The following is an 18,524-nucleotide window of genomic DNA, read 5'->3' as shown; positions in this document are numbered from 1 at the left end:
CCGAATGGCTTCCTCCTGCACCTATTTTCTATGTTTCTAATTGTGGTTATAATCAGATCAATTAGACAATTAGGATCTTATTAAATGGCAGAGAAGGCGCGTGCAGCTGAATAGCCTACCTGCTCCTAATTTATCTGAGCTATTTCCAAATTTTCTGGTTTTATACCTGAATTAGTAATTTGTCCTTAGAAACTTTAATTTTTTTTCACTATTCCACAGAAAATGCCTATACGTTTTCTAAAAAACTTACCGGTAATTTTCCAGCGGTATGATCCAATACTTTTTTCAGATGTCTCTTTTTTCTTGATATCTGCATTGGTGAAATACTCCGAGGATCTAATAACTTTCTTGTGGTGATATCTTTACTGTCTTCATGTTCAGCATGAGGCCTGGGGTATATTGGGTAATTTGAATGAAAATCTGAATTTTCAATTATGTTACAGTATATTTTGAAACTGGGGTTCAGGTGGACATTACAAGTTAAAACAACAGCATTTTTAGTTGCACAACACAGTCATACCCTTGTACAACGTAAGCTTGCAGCCGGAATCTATCACACTTTGAACTTCTGACCTTTGTCATTTGGTGTCACACAATATACACACAAACCCACCGCTCCTTGGACAATCGTCAACTGACCAACGACCTGAACGAGTTCTACTGCAGATTCGAGAAACAGAAACATAACCCTGGGACCCCATCCCCCCCCCACCCCCAATCCCCCAATCACCACTTCACACCTACTCACAGCCTGATTCCGTTCTGCAAAGACTGAACCCTTCCCCACCCACTCCACCCCAATCACGACTTGACACCTACTCACAGTCTGACTCTAGTCTGCAAAGACTGGGCATTCCCCTCCCCCCCCCAACCCCCACCCATCTGCAATCACCACTTCACACCCACTTACAGCCTGACTCCAGTCTGCAAAGACTGGACACTCGTCCACTACACACTACGCTGCCCAAAATCAGTCTAGTCACTTTTCCATCTCCAACATTAGCAATTGGGCAGGTGGAGAGCCTATTCAGGAGACAGAAGAGCCGGAAATCTCCAAGACTGGACGATGTTTCCCCCTCTACCCTCAAGCTCTGTGCCGAACGACTGGCACTGGTCTACACAGACATTTTCAACCAGTCCCCACAAACCTGTACTATCCCTGCCTGCTTCAAAGTTTCCGCTATTGTCCCTGTACCCAAAAAGACAAGGATCACTGGTCTTAATGACTACAGGCCTGTCACACTGACCTCTGTAGTCATGAAGACCTGTTAAGGACTTGTGCTGGCCCAGCTGAAACACAGCACAAACCCCTTGCTGTTTGCATATTGGGCCAATAGATCGCTGGATGACGCAGTCAACCTAGGCCTGCACTTCATCCTCCAGCACCTAGACTGCCAGGGGACCTATGCAAGGATTTTGTTTGTGGACTTTAGCTTTGCATTTAACACCATTGTGCCAGAGCTACTACTCTCCAAACTCTCCCAGTTGACTGTGCCTGAACCCCTCTGTCAGTGGATCATCAACTTCCTGACAGACAGGAAGCAGCATGTGAGGCTGGGAAAGCACATCTCGGACTTGCAGACCCTCAGCATAGGAACACCACAAGGCTGTGTACTCTCCCCTCTCCTTTACGCTCTCTACAACAACGACTGCACCTCCACAGACTCCTCTGTCATGCTTCTCAAGTTTGCGGATGACACAACCCTGATTGAATTGATCCAGGATGGGGAGGAATCTGCCCACAGACAGGAAGTGACACAGCTGGCGTCCTGGTGCCTTCGTAACAATCTGGAGCTCAATGCTCTTAAGACAGTGAAACTGCTTTTAGACTTTAGGAGAGCTCCCTCTCCCCTCCCCCACTCACCATCAACAACACTACAGTCACATCTGTGGAGTCATTTAAGTTCCTTGGAACCATCATCTCCAAGGACCTTAAATGGGGGGCCACCATCGACTCCACAGTCATAAAGGCCCAATAGAGGATGTACTTCCTGCGGCAGCTGAGGAAACATAATCTGCCACAAGCAATGATGGTCCAATTCTATACTGCCATCATAGTGTCTGCCCTCACCTTCTCTATCATGGTCTGGTTTGGCTCAGCCACCAAGCACAACATCCGGAGGCTGCAATGAATCGTTCAATCAGCTGAGAAGGTTGTTGGCTGCAACCTTCCCCCCATTGACAAACTGTACACTGCAAGGGCCAGGAAGAGAGCAGGCAAGATCATCTCTGACCCATCTCACCCTGGCCACAAACTCTTTGAAGCACTTCCCTCTGGAAGGCGACTCAGGATTGTAAAAGCCGCCACAGCCAGACATAAAAACAGCTTTTTTCCGCGAGTAGCAGGTCTACTCAATAACCAAAAGTCTGTAGTCTCTTTTTGCTCTGGTTTATTTCACTCACATGTTTAAACTGCAATGTTGTATTCTTAATGTTTTAATGTTTTATGCTTTATTCTTAATTGAAGCTCAGGAACAGCTTCATCCCCAGGGCCATAGCTGCTATGAACCGGTCCTGCTGAGCCGGATGGTCACAACGCATAGATCAACTTGCACTTTACCCTGTCTAAAACTGTTACAATTATTTTGTTGGGTTGCTGTTGTCTAAATTACTTAAATTATTGCATCGTATGGGAGGCGCATTCCCAATCTCGTTGTACCCCTGGGTACAATGACAATAAAGATATATTGTATTGTATTGTATTGTATTGTACTGTATTGTATTGTGGTGTTACTTGCGAGCGGAGCACCAAGGCACATTCCTTGTATGTGTACATACTTGGCCAATAAACTTATTCATTTATTCATTCATTCATTCATTCAAAATATCTGTAACCTATCTTCTCCATTTCCTTCTGCAGTTGAGTTGGATAGGCTAGTGACTACTATTGACTTGTGGAGTTCTTATCACTCTGCCCTTCTTGCACTGGCAAACATTCAACCAAACTATTATCCAGTCCTTTTGTGAAATGGCTTCAATAATTCCTTTAAGGATAGGATTAAATATCTATTGAGCTGCTTAGAAATCCATTGTACACTTAAAAATCCAATTGCACATCTTGCAGGTGCGCCCATTGAAAGGGAAACAGTTATGGTATAAATACATTTAATGCAACTTCAAGTGGATTATTTTGGACAATGTAAGTGGGTCGGCATATTCCACATCAAAATACGTTCCCTCCATAATGAGGTGATCTACTTCCATAATTAACCCAAACCACGCATCAGAAACTGCCATTAACCTTATTGAATATGAAAATAAGGGACCTAATGCCAATTTGAAACCACATTGAGAAACCAATTTGAAAGTGACTGAACAGTATATTTCCTTCAGTTTTCATAAGAATGCAGCAGACAAATTTGCACTATTGTAGTGAATTCTGGAGGTTTCCACACAAAAGCTGTTTGTGTGCTGTTTGCAGGAAAGCTATTCTCTGGTCTACAGTGCATTCAGAAAATATTCAGATCCCTTCACTTTTTCCACATTTTGCTACGTTACAGCCTTATTTTAAAATGGATTGAATTCTCTTTTTTTTCATCAATCTACACACAATACCCTATAATAAAAAAGCAAAAACAGGTGTTTAGAAATTTTGCAAAGTAATTTAAAAAAAAACTGAAATATCACATTTACATAAGTATTCAGACCCTTTGCTCAGTACTTTGTTGAGGCACCTTTGGCAGCGATTACAGTCTCAAGTCTTCTTGGGTATGACGCTACAAGCTTGGCACACCTGTATTTGGGTAATTTCTCCCATTCTTCTCTGCAGATCCTCTCAAGCTCTGTCAGGTTGGATGAGGAGCGCGGATGCACAGCTATTTTCAGGTCCCTCCAGAGATGTTCGATCGGGTTCAAGTCCGGGCTCTGGCTGGGCCACTCAAGGACATTCACAGACTTGTCACGAAACCACTCCTGCGTTATATTGGCTGTGTGCTCAGGGTCATTGTCCTGTTGGAAGGTGAACCTCCGCCCCAGTCAGAGGTCCAGAACGCTCTGGAGCAGGTTTTCATCAAGGATCTCTCTGTACTTTGCTCCGTTCATCTTTCCCTCGATCCTGACTCGTCTCCCAGTTCCTACCACTAAAAAACATCCCCACAGCATGATGCTGCCACCATCATGCTTCACCGTAGGTATGATATTGGCCAGGTGATGAGCGGTGCCGCTTGGCATTCAGGCCAAAGAGTTCAATCTTGGTTTCATCAGACCAGAGAATCTTGTTTCTCATGGTCTGAGAGTCCTTCAGGTGCCTTTTGGCAAACTCCAAGCAGGCTGTCATGTGCCTTTTGCTGAGGAGTGGCTTCCGGCTGGCCACTCTTCCATAAAGGCCTAATTGGTGGAGTGCTGCAGATATAGTTGTCCTTCAGGATGATTCTCCAATCTTCACAGAGGAACTCTGGAGCTCTCTCAGAGTGACCACAGGGTTCTTGGTCACCTCCCTGACCAAGGCCCTTCTCCCCCGATTGCTCAGTTTGGCCGGGCGGCCAGCTCTATGAAGAGTCCTGGTGGTTCCAAAGTTCTTCCATGTAAGAATGACAGAGGCTACTGTGCTCTTTGGGACCTGCAATGCTGCAGAAATTGTTTTATACCATTCCCCAGATTTGTGTCTTGACACAATCCTGTCTCGGAGGTCTACGGACAATTCCTTCGTCTTGGTAGCGTGGTTTTTGGTCTAACTTGCACTGTCAACTGTGGGACCTTATATAGACAGATGTGTGCCTTTCCAAATCATGTCCAATCAATTTAATTTACCACTGGTGGACTCCAATCAAGTTGTAGAAACACCTCAAGGATAACCAATGGAAACAGGATGAACATAATCTCAAATATGAGTGTCATAGCAAAGGGTCTGAATACTTATTTCAATGTGATATTTCAGTTATTTATTTTTAATTACTTTGCAAAAATTTCTAAACACCTGTTTTCGCTTTTATATAATGGGGTATTGTGTGTAGATTGATGATAAAAAAAAGAATTTAATCCATTTTCAAATAAGGCTGTAACGTTGCAAAATGTGGAAAAGGTGTAGGGGTCTGAATACTTCTGAATGCACTGTACATCACAACTATGGGCTGATACCAACCAATGTTAGTTAGTCTTGCTTTTGTCAACTTATTCTTCATGAAGATAGACACAAAGTCTTGCACTACATATTGTTTGATGTATGGATTAAAATCCTTCGTACAGCATATGAGATCAGACTCAATGACAATTAAATTGTTCCCTCTTAACAAATTTTACTGAATGATTGTTAAATTAATAGCACATGCATTGTAATGTGTTAATACGATGAATTCAGTGGTAAATTAAATATTTAGGTGAAAACTGTTAAGCCTTAAATCAACAGAGGAAAAAGAGGCAAAAGAAAAAGAATAGAAAGCAAATAATCATTCCAAATAGAGGAATGTAACTCCAATGCCTAGCAAATCCATTTGTGCAATATTAATGATCCTACACATATTTAGAAAGGTTTGCTCCATATCCTGTTCAAGCTCAATACACTGGAAATTAGACTAGGTACTTCCCAACTTGATTCACTCTTACAGATTATTATTCCCCATTATGTTTCCAGACCATGCCAATATCATCATGCTTATCACAGGTCAATTACAAAGTGGTAAAATTTAGATTAGAAAGTTGTGGCTTATAAGAATTGCTGAAAATTGGAATGTAAATGCCCCTGCTGTTGCATTTTTAAAAAAAATTGTCCAACAACAATACTAATGTATTAACAATTCTGTTGCTATCACCCCATAGTACAGATTGAAACACTGATATCTTCAGGTCACAGATATCTTAATCCATGGCATCAACACTGTCATTACTCACGGTGCAAGGTCATATTGACTCACTCCATAACATAAGGATCCTATTACCACTGTCTGATAAGTCATCCCCAGCTCGGTTGCTCTCTCCCACTCTGTTTTCCAACCACTCCTCAACCCAAAACTCATGGATTTCCCAATTGTCATGACAGACTGTGTGGCTGGCTTTAATGCTTTTTAAAAGGAAATAAACAACAATTTCTTAATGCAATTGCTTTTGGTGCCTCCAATTTGGCATTTAGGCAAAATGCTGGACACATTTACCACGCTAAAGATGGGTTAATCCAATTTCTTGGCACACTGCTATAATAGTTAATTTTGAAAGTTGGAGTGACTGTCAATAATTAACACTTACCACTTTACTAAGAGTGTGACATCCTGAAATGACATTATGTTATTGTCTCTGTGAGTTTACATCATATTCAGCAAACAAATATGTTGCCATTTGTTGAAAGAGGATTTCAATAACGATGTATTATTATAATTACATATGCGATACTGAAACTATACCTGAAGTATTATGTTGAACTTTGGGCTCCTAACTTTAAAAAATGCTGCTATTGGGGAAATGCAGTGAAGATTCATAAGACTCTTTTCACCATTCTGGGATGGTGGGAAACTCATATGAGGAGAGATTGAGGTCTTTGATGTTTGTTCGCTGTTAGAACTCATATTTAGAAGGATGAGAGGTAACCTCATAAAAACTTTGAAAAAATTTAGATAGCTTGATAGGGTATGCGTAGGAATGATGTTTTACCCCTCCATAGAATCCAGTAGCAAGGGCCATGGTCTCAAAAGAAAGGGTGGGCCTTTAACAACTGAAATAAGGAGTAATATCTTCACTTAAAATAAGGTGAATCTTTGGAATTCCCTACTCCAGAGGGCTGTGGAGGCTCAATCAAGTTAATTAAATCACTTAAAATGTATTTTTGTCTCCTGATGACTTGCCAATGATATTTCCTGTAGAAAAACAGCTTTAAACAAAGTGCTTCTGGCTTTGTTTTTGGGGTTCCTCATTGGGGTATGTTTTACTCTGCTAAGGCACCTGAGTGGTGTTATTAGATTGGGGGATGGACTGTCAGAACAGGAAATCCTGTGGGATTACAGAAGCTATAGAACTTTAAGCCTACAAACACTCTTGAATGCCTGGATGCTCTGAAACACACATGCACGTATTCAATTATATTCTATACCAGTGGGAAGCCACTTCCAATGTTGGAAGTGAACAATATTGCTCAACAATTTAGAAAAGTCCAACAAAAGTATCGCTAAATTTTGTATCCAAGGAAACACAACTTTTGTGAAGTAAGGAAACAAAGTACTGGAGAAACTCAGTGGGTCAGGCAACAACTCTACCCAAAATATGGGTAGGTGACATTTCGGATCGGGACCCTTCTTCGGACTGATTGTAGGGATGGGGGTAGAAAGCTTGAAGCGAGGAGAGGCAGGATAAAGTAAGCAGGTAACAGGTGGACACAGGCAAGAGGGTGGTTTTCCACAGGCAACGGGGATTTCAGGTAGGTTCAGGCAGACTGAACGTAGGTGTACAGCGAAACGGAGACCAAACGTAGACTGGGCGATCGTTTTGCTAAACATCTTTGCTCAGTCCGCCTGAACCTACCTGATCTCCAGGTTGCTAAACACTTTAATTCTCCTTCCAATTCCCACATTGACTTTTCTGTCCTAGGTCTCCTCCATTGTCAGAGTGAGACTAAGCGCAAATTGGAGGAACAGCATCTCATATTTCGCTTGGGCAGCTTACAGTGCAGTGGTACGAATATTGATTTCTATAACTTCAAATAACCCTGGCATTCCCTCTCTCTTTATCCCTCCCACACCCATGTTGCACCAGCTTCTCATTTTCACCCAACAAATAGCTAACAATGGCCTGTTTCCTTTATCATCGTTACTTTTTTGCATATCTTTCATTCATTGTTCTTTATCTCTCTACATCATCATCTATCTCTCGTTTCCCTTTCCCGTGACTTTCAGTCTGAAGAAGGGTCTCAACCCGAAACATCACCCATTCCTTCTCTCCAGAGATGCTGCCTGTCCCGCTGAGTTACTCCAGCTTTTTGTGTCTATCTTTTGTATAAGCTTGAAATGAATTAACTACAATTCTACTATGTAAATAAATGTATCAATTGAAAATCTTCATGAGAGAATAAATGATCCAATTTTTCATTTCACAATTTATTACTTACATTAATTCAACCCCTGGAGAGTAATTCCCAGCGATAGTACATATGTAGGGTTTTGTGTTAAACTCTGAAACGATGAGCTGCACCTCAATTTGAGCCATAGCACGGTTAGTAGGTGTATAAGTGACAACAAGGTCAATTTGTTCATCAGCTGGTATTATTCCTGTGTGAAGAAAACCATGCACTTACATTTATAAAATGGAACAATAATCAACAGGTGCATTAGTCCTTATTATCAGAAAGAAGTCCACATTTGGCATACAACATTTGGAATTTCCTGTGGTCCTCTCCATATTGGCTCCCATAATCTTGGGTAGATGCATTAAGAAGCATTGTTGCTAAATGTCTGTCAATGTTACAATGGTTACTTGGGGGACACATTAGAAAATTCCCAGTTAAATCACAAATGTCCATTGTCACGGACCTGAAATGTTGCCTATCTATTCTCTGCCCAGATGCTGCCTAACCCACTGTGTTCCTCCAGCACTTTATGTTTTGTTCAAGATTCCAGAATTTGTAGTTCCTTGTGCCTCTATTAGAATTTGTTGAAAGGTATGTATGTGATGTGATATAAATTGGTCACTTTGGGTGTAATTTAATAAAATATATTAAATCATTTTATATGGCTGGTATCTTAGTAATTAATTAATGGTTACATGAAGATTTTTCATTCCAACCGTGTATGCATCCTCAAGCTAGTGTTCACTTGAGCTGAGCTCCACACCCAATCCATCACCAGAGTACTCTGTACTATTACCTATTTCTGTTCCTAAATGCTCCCTACATTGACATCCCTGCCTTAGATATCTTCAAGCTTAACTTGTTAGTTTTTGTGCTCAAAGAAACTAACTTATTTAAAAATCTAATTATCAAATCCCTTCTTTATTCTTTATCTGATTTCAAACAATGATGAAAATATTCATAAAAATGAAGATAAAATTCTCTATTTTGTTGCCTAAAAAAGGTCTTAGTCTAAGGTTTCAACAATAATTATAATTCAAATTTCCAGCCAGAATAAAATAAATATACCTGTTGAGTTTATTATAAATATAATATTCCACTACAGAGTTGGGGTTGGGTTGGGGGGAGGTAGTGTGGAGGGGAAGAATGGTGGGGTAAAGCATTTGGTCCAACAGTGATTACTATCTTAAATGTTGCAATTTACACATGCATCATACCTGATGTCGGCTTAATTTTGAATGCAGGATGCATTTGTGGGCAACTCAGCTGAAATTCAAAATCAACTGGGCAGCTACATCGCAAAGGAATGATGATATCTTTGCTGTAAAATTTGGGAAAATAATATTAGTATGATTTGTGAAGTGTGTTTGCAAACAGAGGAATCGCTTCATTTGCCTGAAACAATGGTTATTCTGAACTACAAAGGGAATCCAAAATAATCCAGTAGATCCCAGCTAATCTTGTAGTAAGAAAAACATGAAAACATAGTATGTAATAATTATGGAGTGCAATGGTGTAAGTTGCATTTTTGTTTCTTTTTTAAATAATAAATTCCACTGTAAGAATAAAAGTCAAACATTTTGGAAAGACAATGGGTCTCTGGATGCTTGTCTTCAACAAGTTTCCACAAACAGACACATCTTTCCCTCCTTTTTCAGCACTTTGAAGGCGCTGTTTCCCTTCACATGCCATTGTCCACACATCTGTGCCCACCGACCACTCTCCTTCTTACGGCACTTTCCCATGCAACTGCAGGAGATTCAACTCTGTAGGCATGGAAAAATGGGACCAGTGCAATTGAGGTATCTTGGTCGGCACAGATAAGTCGGACTCAAATTTCTATGCTGTATGACTCTATGACTCTTTCATAACCGTCGTTTTACCTCTTCCCTTCCACTTTCCAGGGATCGAAACAATCATTCTAAGTGAAGTTATTTTCTGAAAGCAATGGTTAGTTATTAAAAAAGACACTTCATCATATTCGTATGGATACTGCTTCACATTTACCCAACTTGATGAAGTTCTATACCTTAAATCTTCATTCTTCTTTTGCCAGTCTCATTTTCAAATGTTTTGTCATACCTATGTAATCTGGCCAGTTCGAAGAAACTATGCAATTAAATCCCACAACTGGATCTCATTTAAGTAGCTTCCTTTCATACAGCATGAAAACAGACCCTTTGGCCCAGCAAGTACATCAAGCACCCATTTATATGAATCATGTTCTATACTCCCCACATTCCCATAACTCATCCTAGATTCCACAATTCATCATCATTACACTAGTTTACTGTAGGCAGTTAACCAATCTACTCAGAAGTCTTTGAAATGTGAGAGAAAACTCCTATTCCTGAACCTGGATGTCACAGTTTTCAGACACCGATACTCTTTTCCCGATGGCAGGAGTGAAAAGAAAGCTCGGCCATGGTGGTGTGGGTCCTTGATGATGCTGGCTGCCTTTTCGAGACATCACCTCCTATAGAAACATTTGAAGGTAGGGGGGTCAGTACTTATGATGGGCCAGGAAAATGTAGAAGGAAAATATCCATTGACCGGGTCTCCACAGCCTTCAGTGGCAATGAATTCCACAGATTCTCTGCCCTCTGACTAAAGAAATTCTTCTCATCTTTCTAAAGGTACGTCTTTTTGTTCTGAGGCTGTGGCCTCTGGTCCTAGACTCTCCCACTAGTAGAAACATCCTCTCCAAATCCACTCTATCTAGGCCTTTCACTATTCGGGTTCAATGAGGTTCAATGACAGGTTGAGGATATTTGGGCAGACTGCACAGAGTCATACTGCACAGAGTCATACAGCACAGAAACAGGCTCCTTGGCCCAACATCCATGCTGCCCAAGATGCCCCATCTGAGCTAGTCCACTTTGCCCGTGTTTGGCCCATTTCCTTCTATCTTTGCGACAAGAAATTTATTTGGTGATGGTGCCAACCTCCATTCCTCGTAATATAAATTTAAATAAATAAATCCAGAGGGTCTCTTTTCACACAGAGCAGCAGTTTACATCCCTGTAAATATTGGGATAATATATGTGTTGGAGATAAATTTAAAAGATGCAATACTCAAGGGTTGTATTAGAATTAAATAATAAATCAAATACTATGAAATTAAAGAAATACAGAAACCTAGAGATGTACATATGGAATTCTTTGAAAGTGAAAGAATGTTTAGAAGACTGTTAAAATGGCTCCAGCATTTTGTGTCTACCTTCGAATTAAACCAGCATCTGCAGTTATTTTCCTACGCATCCTGGTAAACAATGAAGTTAACATACTCCAACTATCACATGAAATTGACTATAAAAGCAGAAACATTTGGATAATTATAAAGAAAAAGTAAAGATCTTTAATAAAATAGGCAATTGTATTATCTTACCTTTGCCCAAGAGTGACATCAGTTATACTGAGGTAAGTAGGAAAATCCACTATATTTGCAACAGGATATGCATGCAGAGGAATAAGTAGTGTTTCGTCTTCCTGAGACAAAAAAACAAAACAAAAGTAAAAAATTAAAATGTACCCTGGAAATATTGGCAACCAAACATTTCTTTAGGAGAATTTTGAACATTTCATTCCCATCTCTTATTCTTCTAAACTCTAGAGAATACGGGCCTGGTATTCTTGTTGTTCCCTCAAACAGATTCTGGGTCAGAAGAAGTGCAGATAATACTTCACTATTTATTTGAGTGCAGGAAAAGACTGAAAGGGACTTAGGTACTTGTTGCATTAAACAACATGAATTATTCTTGTTATTCCAGTTTTTGCAAATTTCTTAAAAGTTTGAATATTTTTAGTCAGCTCTGTTTTTTGTCGTTTTTGAATAGTCTTGAAACATTAAGAAATATTCCTCCTGGGAAATTCACACAGTGAAGCCTGGATGTTTTCCCTTATGTCATAACGAAAATTTACTCAATGTTGATTACAAAGTCTGTCCCAATACAAGTTTAAAGTCATAAATACAATTTGTTACATAAAGAATGCCTTTACTAGTTTATCTGAAGCTATACAAAACATTTCATCACTTGTACCCACCACCATGTTTTGATGCATAGGCAATGCTGTAAGGAGTCATAGAAGTCCAAGAGTCATATAAGTAAGATTAAGTTAATAGGTAGACTAAACCAAAATTATCAACAAATGTAAGTTGGTATCAGAGAACAGCGAACATCTAGTGCCATTATTGAGAAATAATTTAAAGACTCACCTTGCAATGAACACGAATACTGTCATAGTAATATCGCCATTCATTAGGACAGAAATCAACTGTAACAATAAATGACATTCCAGGGACCAAATGATTCTGCATGATAGATTACAACATAAGTTAGTTCCTTAAAAGTAACATACACATTGCAAACATGATGTATGGCTGAACTCCAATAATCCAGCATTCATAGGAGTATGGTGATGCTGGACAAGGAGACTTTCCAGTCATTTTGAAATTATCCCTATTGATATACACTAATTAATACACTATTAATTCAATTGTTTTTGTATATATGTCATGTGGTAGTTTTGATTTAAATTTATTACTGTCACGTGTATCAAGGTATGGTCTTGGGCTAAGGGAATCAAGGGACATGAGGAAAAAGCCGGAAAGGGGTACTGATTTTCGATGATCAGCCATGATCATATTGAATGGCGGTGCTGGCTTGAAGAGCCAAATGACCTACTCCTGCACCCATTTTCTATGTTTCTATAGTCAGAAGCTTTGTTTTGCATGCTATCCCATCAAACTAGTTAATATTATACGTAAATACAAGCAAGCCTAACTCAAGTACAAGAGAAGGGTCCCAACCCAAAACATCACCTAGCCATGTTCTCCAGAGATGTTTACTAACTCACTGAGTTACTCCAGTACTTTGTGTTTTTTTTTACAAGTACATTTAAAACAGGTAGTGCAAAGTGGAAGATGCAGAGCACAGAAGTTACTTCTCATCATTGTAACAGCACCAGTTTCATAGACAAAGTCCAATGTCCATAATGGGGGAGAGATTAATTGGGCAATCGACTAGCCTACGGAAGTACTGTTCAGAAGCCTGATAACAAAATACAATAAATTTTCTAGAAAACCTGGTGAATTTAAAGGGAGCAGATGAAACATAGTACCATTGAGCTTAAAGGGAGCATGGAAAATTGGTGCACAAGTGCACTGAACCATCATGAGATCTGAACACTCAGATACTGGGTTATTGGAAACTTACCTTTGATAATATAAATAACAAAATTTGACTGCATTAAACTTATAAAATATAAACAGCTATATAAAATGCATAACTCACCAACTTAAAACTAATTCATTTTTTCTCGTCCCCATTTCTAATTCTCTGTTCAATAATTTAATCAATTTTACGTTAAACCTCCCTCCCTGTTGAAAAAAAGTACAGGTGCTCCTCAACTTACGATGGGATTACGTTCTGAGAAACCCATCGGAAACTGAAAATATCGTAAGTCGAAAAGCATTGAATACACGTGATCATGTGACCGGACGTGAGCTGCGGCTCGCTATCGCAAAGTCGAAATATTGTAAGTCAAAGCATTGTAAGTCGGGGAGCATCTGTACTTTTAATTCTCACTTAATTTTTTGATCAAAATGTCTTTTCATTAAAAGTTGCCTCCTAATCTCCACAATGTTTCTAATGATCGCATCAAAAACTTTGAATTACCATTGCTCCTCATATTCCAGCAGCTATTACCAGCACCTCAAGTACTTCAAATCTACCAGATGCATGCTGGCGTGTAATTAGTAAATAGGGTTGCTCAATAATTTATTGCTGGATTGTGTTTCAAGGACAGCCATAGTTCTGTTTCATCATTTTGTCAAAGGTTAAAAGTATAAATATAAAGGAAAATCGATTGACCATGGATGTACAAAAATGTTTATAAAGATGATAAAGGGAAAATTGACCATTTATCTCATAAGAGGAGGTCAATGAAAGGAAGAAAATAAATCCTACTTTAATTCTTCTCTGCCTGATTCATAAAAAGATTGAATAAACTTGCCATTGAACAATAACAATAGGTTAAAAGGGTACTTACCTTTTTGGTATATTTAATTTGGAAATATTTTGTCTGAGGAGTTAAAATGTGAACATTTGTCTTTGCTGAAGAAATATTTAGCAGTTTCTGTAAAGAAACAATTAATTCAACATTTATGCATTGAATTTGAATAATTATCTCTAAACGTGATATGGTATGGTATTTTTCCTTTAGTTTTCAGTAACAAGGTTTTATTTCAGTCTAAAACAGAAAAATAATTTTGCATTAGAGGAATGATTTACAAGTACTAGAAGAAACTATTAATTGTAAATTCATTTATCTAAGGCATTGTGTTTGGGTTATAACAATGGCAAAATTGTCAGCTTTTACCTCTAATCGGGCTGCAAATTTCCCAACCAATTTGGAGACTACAGATCCACATCTAAATCTGGAAGTCCAGAGGTTAATAATAATGAAAATAAGCTTTTCCTTTGAATGCAAGGATGACATCTTCATTCATGGGCATTATTTGAATTTGTTGAATTAACATAAATTTCAGATGTTAATGCACTATTCTTACTGTAAAAGTCCTTGAAAATATTTTTCTTTATTAAGGACTTCTCTGAAACAGAGCAGCCAGTAAATATTATCTGTGGATGAGCTTTAAATTTTTTTTTAAATTTATCTGTTGCTATTATTTCCTGATAATTCCATTTCAGAACTCTAAATCATTGACCATTATATAATTCAGTAAATAACTTTATGTTTTAAAAAATCTAATTCAGCAAACATGTAATCTTTAATTAATGTTTTTTCTACACCATTTAATTCTTATCAACATGATTTAAAGAGTTAATCAATTAATTCCATGGGATAGCAAACAATGGCTGGGAACTTTTGACATAGGAAAGGCCATGGGCCGAGACAATAGACAATAGGTGCAGGAGGAGGCCATTCGGCCCTTCGAGCCAGCACCGCCATTCAATGTGATCATGGCTGATCATTCTCAATCAGTACCCCGTTCCTGCCTTCTCCCCATATCCCCTGACTCCGCTATCCTTAAGAGCTCTATCTAGCTCTCTCTTGAATGCATTCAGAGAATTGGTCTCCACTGCCTTCTGAGGCAGAGAATTCCACAGATTCACAACTCTCTGACTGAAAAAGTTCTTCCTCATCTCAGTTCTAAATGGCCACCCCTTATTCTTAAACTGTGGCCCCTTGTTCTGGACTCCCCCAACATTGGGAACATGTTTCCTGCCTCTAACGATGTCCAACCCCTTAATTATCTTATACGTTTCGATAAGGTCTCCTCTCATCCTTCTAAATTCTTACAACAGAACGTTCTTACAACATTCTTACAACGTTTCGATAAGATCTCCTCTCATCCTTCCTTACAACAGTGCTAAAGGCTCCGTTCAAAATCTTGAGCAACAAAACAAACTGCTAAAGGAACTTAACAGGTCAGGTAATATCTAACTCTACCTGACTTGTCTCCCAATCAACTGCTCTTCACCTGGATCCACCATTCACTAGCTCTTGTCCAACACCTTTCTACTAGCCCTCTCCCCTCTACTTCAATCCTGATCCAACCTGTCCACTTCCTTCCACAGATGTTGCCTGACCCATTGAGATCCCCCAGCTGTTCATTTTTTGATCATGGAAAATTTGTCATGTTATGCATTGTCCAAAAAACACAGGACAAACCCAGTCCAAGTTATTATTATAAAGCACTGGTGACCCACTTAATTACTCCAGCACTTTGTGTCTTTTTTTGTAAACCAGCATCTGCAGATCCTTGTTTATCATTGCTCCATTAATCTGTTTTTGATCAAAAGCTTAGCGATGGAATGTGTCTTTGACCCTGGTATCAAGTAACATGTACTACAATTCTGTTCAAAGACGCTTGATTTGGATTTGGCTGTCTCAGTACAGCCTTGTCCAAATATGAAGAGAGCAATTCTAGGGGTGAGGTAAAAATTACTATGTTTGTATTTGACTGTGTATGGCATAAAACATAGCACTAATAAGACTGAAATCTATGGGAATTAACGGGTAAAAACTCTTCACTGACTGGAGTCCCATTTCACAAAAATGAAAATGGTTACGCTTGTTGGAGGTCAATCATCTCAACAACAGTTCAACAACAGTTCAACAGAGCTTTATTTGTCATTCGGTACCAAGGTACCGAACGAAACTACATAGCAGTCACACACAAAAAAGAACACAAGACACATGACCCCAACACAAACGTCCATCACAGTGACTCCAAACACCTCCTCACTGTGATGGAGGCAACAAAACTTCCACTCTCTTCCCCACGCCCACGGACAGACAGCTCGTCCCCGACCGACCCGCACAGTCCCTGCAAGGGGATGGAAGTCCCCGCGGCCGAGTCGCACCGGGCGCTGAGACGTCTCGCGGCCGAACCGGGCGATGGAAGGCCCCGCGACCGAGCCGTGCGCAGCTAAGTCCCGCGGCCGAGCCGCACCGGGCGATGTTAGGCCCCGCGGCCGAGCCGCACCAGGCGATTAAAGGCCTCGCGGCCAAGCCGCACCGGGCGATGTTAAGTCCAGCGGCCGAGCCGCACCAGCGATGAAAAGTCCCGCGGCCGAGCCACGCCGGGCGATGTTAGGCCCCGCGGCCCGGGCGCTGTTAAGTCCAGCGGCCGAGCCGCACCAGCGATGTTAGGCCCCGCGGCCGAGCCGCACCGGGCACTGTTAAGTCCAGCGGCCGAGCCGCACCAGCGATGTTAGGCCCCGCGGCCGAGCCGCACCGGGCACTGTTGTCCAGCGGCCGAGCCGCACCAGCGATGTTAGGCCCCGCGGCCGAGCCGCACCAGGCGATGGAAAACCCCGCGGCCAAGCCGCACCGGGCACTGTTAAGTCCAGCGGCCGAGCCGCGCCGGGCGATGTTAAGTCCAGCGGCCGAGCCGCACCGGGCGATGGAAGGCCCCGCGGCCGAGCCGCACCCCGTGCCGTGAGGAAGAGACCTAAAAGAGAAAGGTTTCCCCCACCCACACCCCACCACCACCCCCCACCCACACCACCACCCCCCCACCCACACCACCACCCCCCACACATACACAAAAAAAACCAAAAAGAAACATCCCAACACCGACACACAACAAAAAAAAAAGGAAAAAAGACGAACAGACTGCTAGCGAGCCGCAGCCGTTAGGCGCCGCCACTTCCGCATCATGATAAGAGTTATTTAGGCACAAAGCTTTCAGCTGCTTTGTTTCATCACCGGGACTGATATAATGATTTGATGAAGCTCAATTCCATTCAAAATCCCTTAGAAACCCAAAGACGTACAGGAATATAGGTTAATTGGCTTGGTAAATGTAAAAATTGTGCCTCGTTTGTGTAGGATAGTGTTAATATGGTCGTCGCAGACCCGGTAGCCAAACGGGCCTGTACCATGCTGTATCTCTAAACTAAACGAAGCTAAAGAAATGGAACAATTGGTGCCCTCATGCAGCAACACTGGATATATTTCAGATATAACAAATAAAGTGACAACTATCACACTTTACATTATATTGTTTATATTGTTGGTCCTATAAAATTTTCGATCAACTGCAACTGCCAGAAAAATTGATAGTGGAGATTCGGCAATGACCATCACCAATAAGATAGAGTCTAATCACTCACCTGGGTACTCAACAGCATGATCACCGAGCCTCCTATTGTTCAGATCACAGGGCTCAAGTTGATGGAAAAAAATTACTTAAATACTATAGCTACAAAAGCAGGACAGGGTGTGGGTATCTCAAAAGTAGTGATTTCACCTCCTTTTTCATCTGCAAGGCCAAATAATCATACTTGATGAAATCAAATTGCCAAATAAACATAGTTCCAACAAAGTTCGATGAAAGTTTGATAACAGACAGATCAAGACAGCCTGTTTGATTAGCACCACATCCAGCTTCCTAAACATTTAACTTCCTTCTCTACCAGCGCAGGAAAGGGACCTTTCAGCCCACCTCGCCCACCCTGATACCGATATCTACCCAAGCTCATCCCATTTGCCTGCATTAGACCCAAACCTCTGCATTTTTCCTGTCTAAGTACATGTCCAAACGCTATTTGCTTCTGCCACCTCCTCTGGCAGCTTGTTTGTCACCCTCTGTGTGGAAAAACCTGCCCCTCAGATCTTTTTCAATTTTCCCCAATTCAATTTAAACCTGTGCCCTCTAGTTTAGATTCCCCTGCCTTGGGTAAAATATACCGATTATCTATCCTGTCTATGCCTCTCTTCATTTTATGAACATACATATGGTCAGACTCCTATGGTCCAGTGAGAATACATTTAGCCTATCCAATCTCTCCTTCTAAACTCCAGCACCCTATTCCAGATAACATCTTGGCAAATCTCTTCTGCGCTCTCTTTATAGCTATCACATTTTATGCCTGCAAAACGCACTGCTATTAACTGGAAAGGTTTCTTCAAAAGCATTAGTCAAATCTGTGACTTCTAACGGGTAGAAAAGTAAAGCTAGTAGATTTGCGGAAACCCTATTGCATGTAAGTTCCCTTCCATGTTGCAC

At 40.7% G+C, this 18,524-nt stretch overlaps 1 protein-coding gene across 1 annotated transcript in view; it reads right to left on the bottom strand.

Moving 5' to 3' along the window:
- Window positions 1-18,524, bottom strand: part of cfap221 (cilia and flagella associated protein 221) — a 110,263-nt gene that overhangs the window by 62,801 nt on the left and 28,938 nt on the right. The window contains exons 4-9 of the mRNA XM_078404428.1: window positions 14,036-14,122; window positions 12,201-12,296; window positions 11,373-11,473; window positions 9,202-9,305; window positions 8,027-8,186; window positions 251-389 (exon numbers count right to left, since the gene is read on the bottom strand). Coding sequence (XP_078260554.1) covers window positions 251-389; window positions 8,027-8,186; window positions 9,202-9,305; window positions 11,373-11,473; window positions 12,201-12,296; window positions 14,036-14,122 — 687 coding nt within the window. The remainder of the gene's footprint in view (window positions 1-250; window positions 390-8,026; window positions 8,187-9,201; window positions 9,306-11,372; window positions 11,474-12,200; window positions 12,297-14,035; window positions 14,123-18,524) is intronic.

This window comes from Rhinoraja longicauda, chromosome 8, assembly GCF_053455715.1.
Source record: "Rhinoraja longicauda isolate Sanriku21f chromosome 8, sRhiLon1.1, whole genome shotgun sequence".
In the NCBI taxonomy this organism is placed as follows: Eukaryota; Metazoa; Chordata; class Chondrichthyes; order Rajiformes; family Arhynchobatidae; genus Rhinoraja; species Rhinoraja longicauda.
The sequence above is the reverse complement of the archived record's forward strand: the minus strand, read 5'-3'. Positions and strand labels throughout refer to the sequence as shown.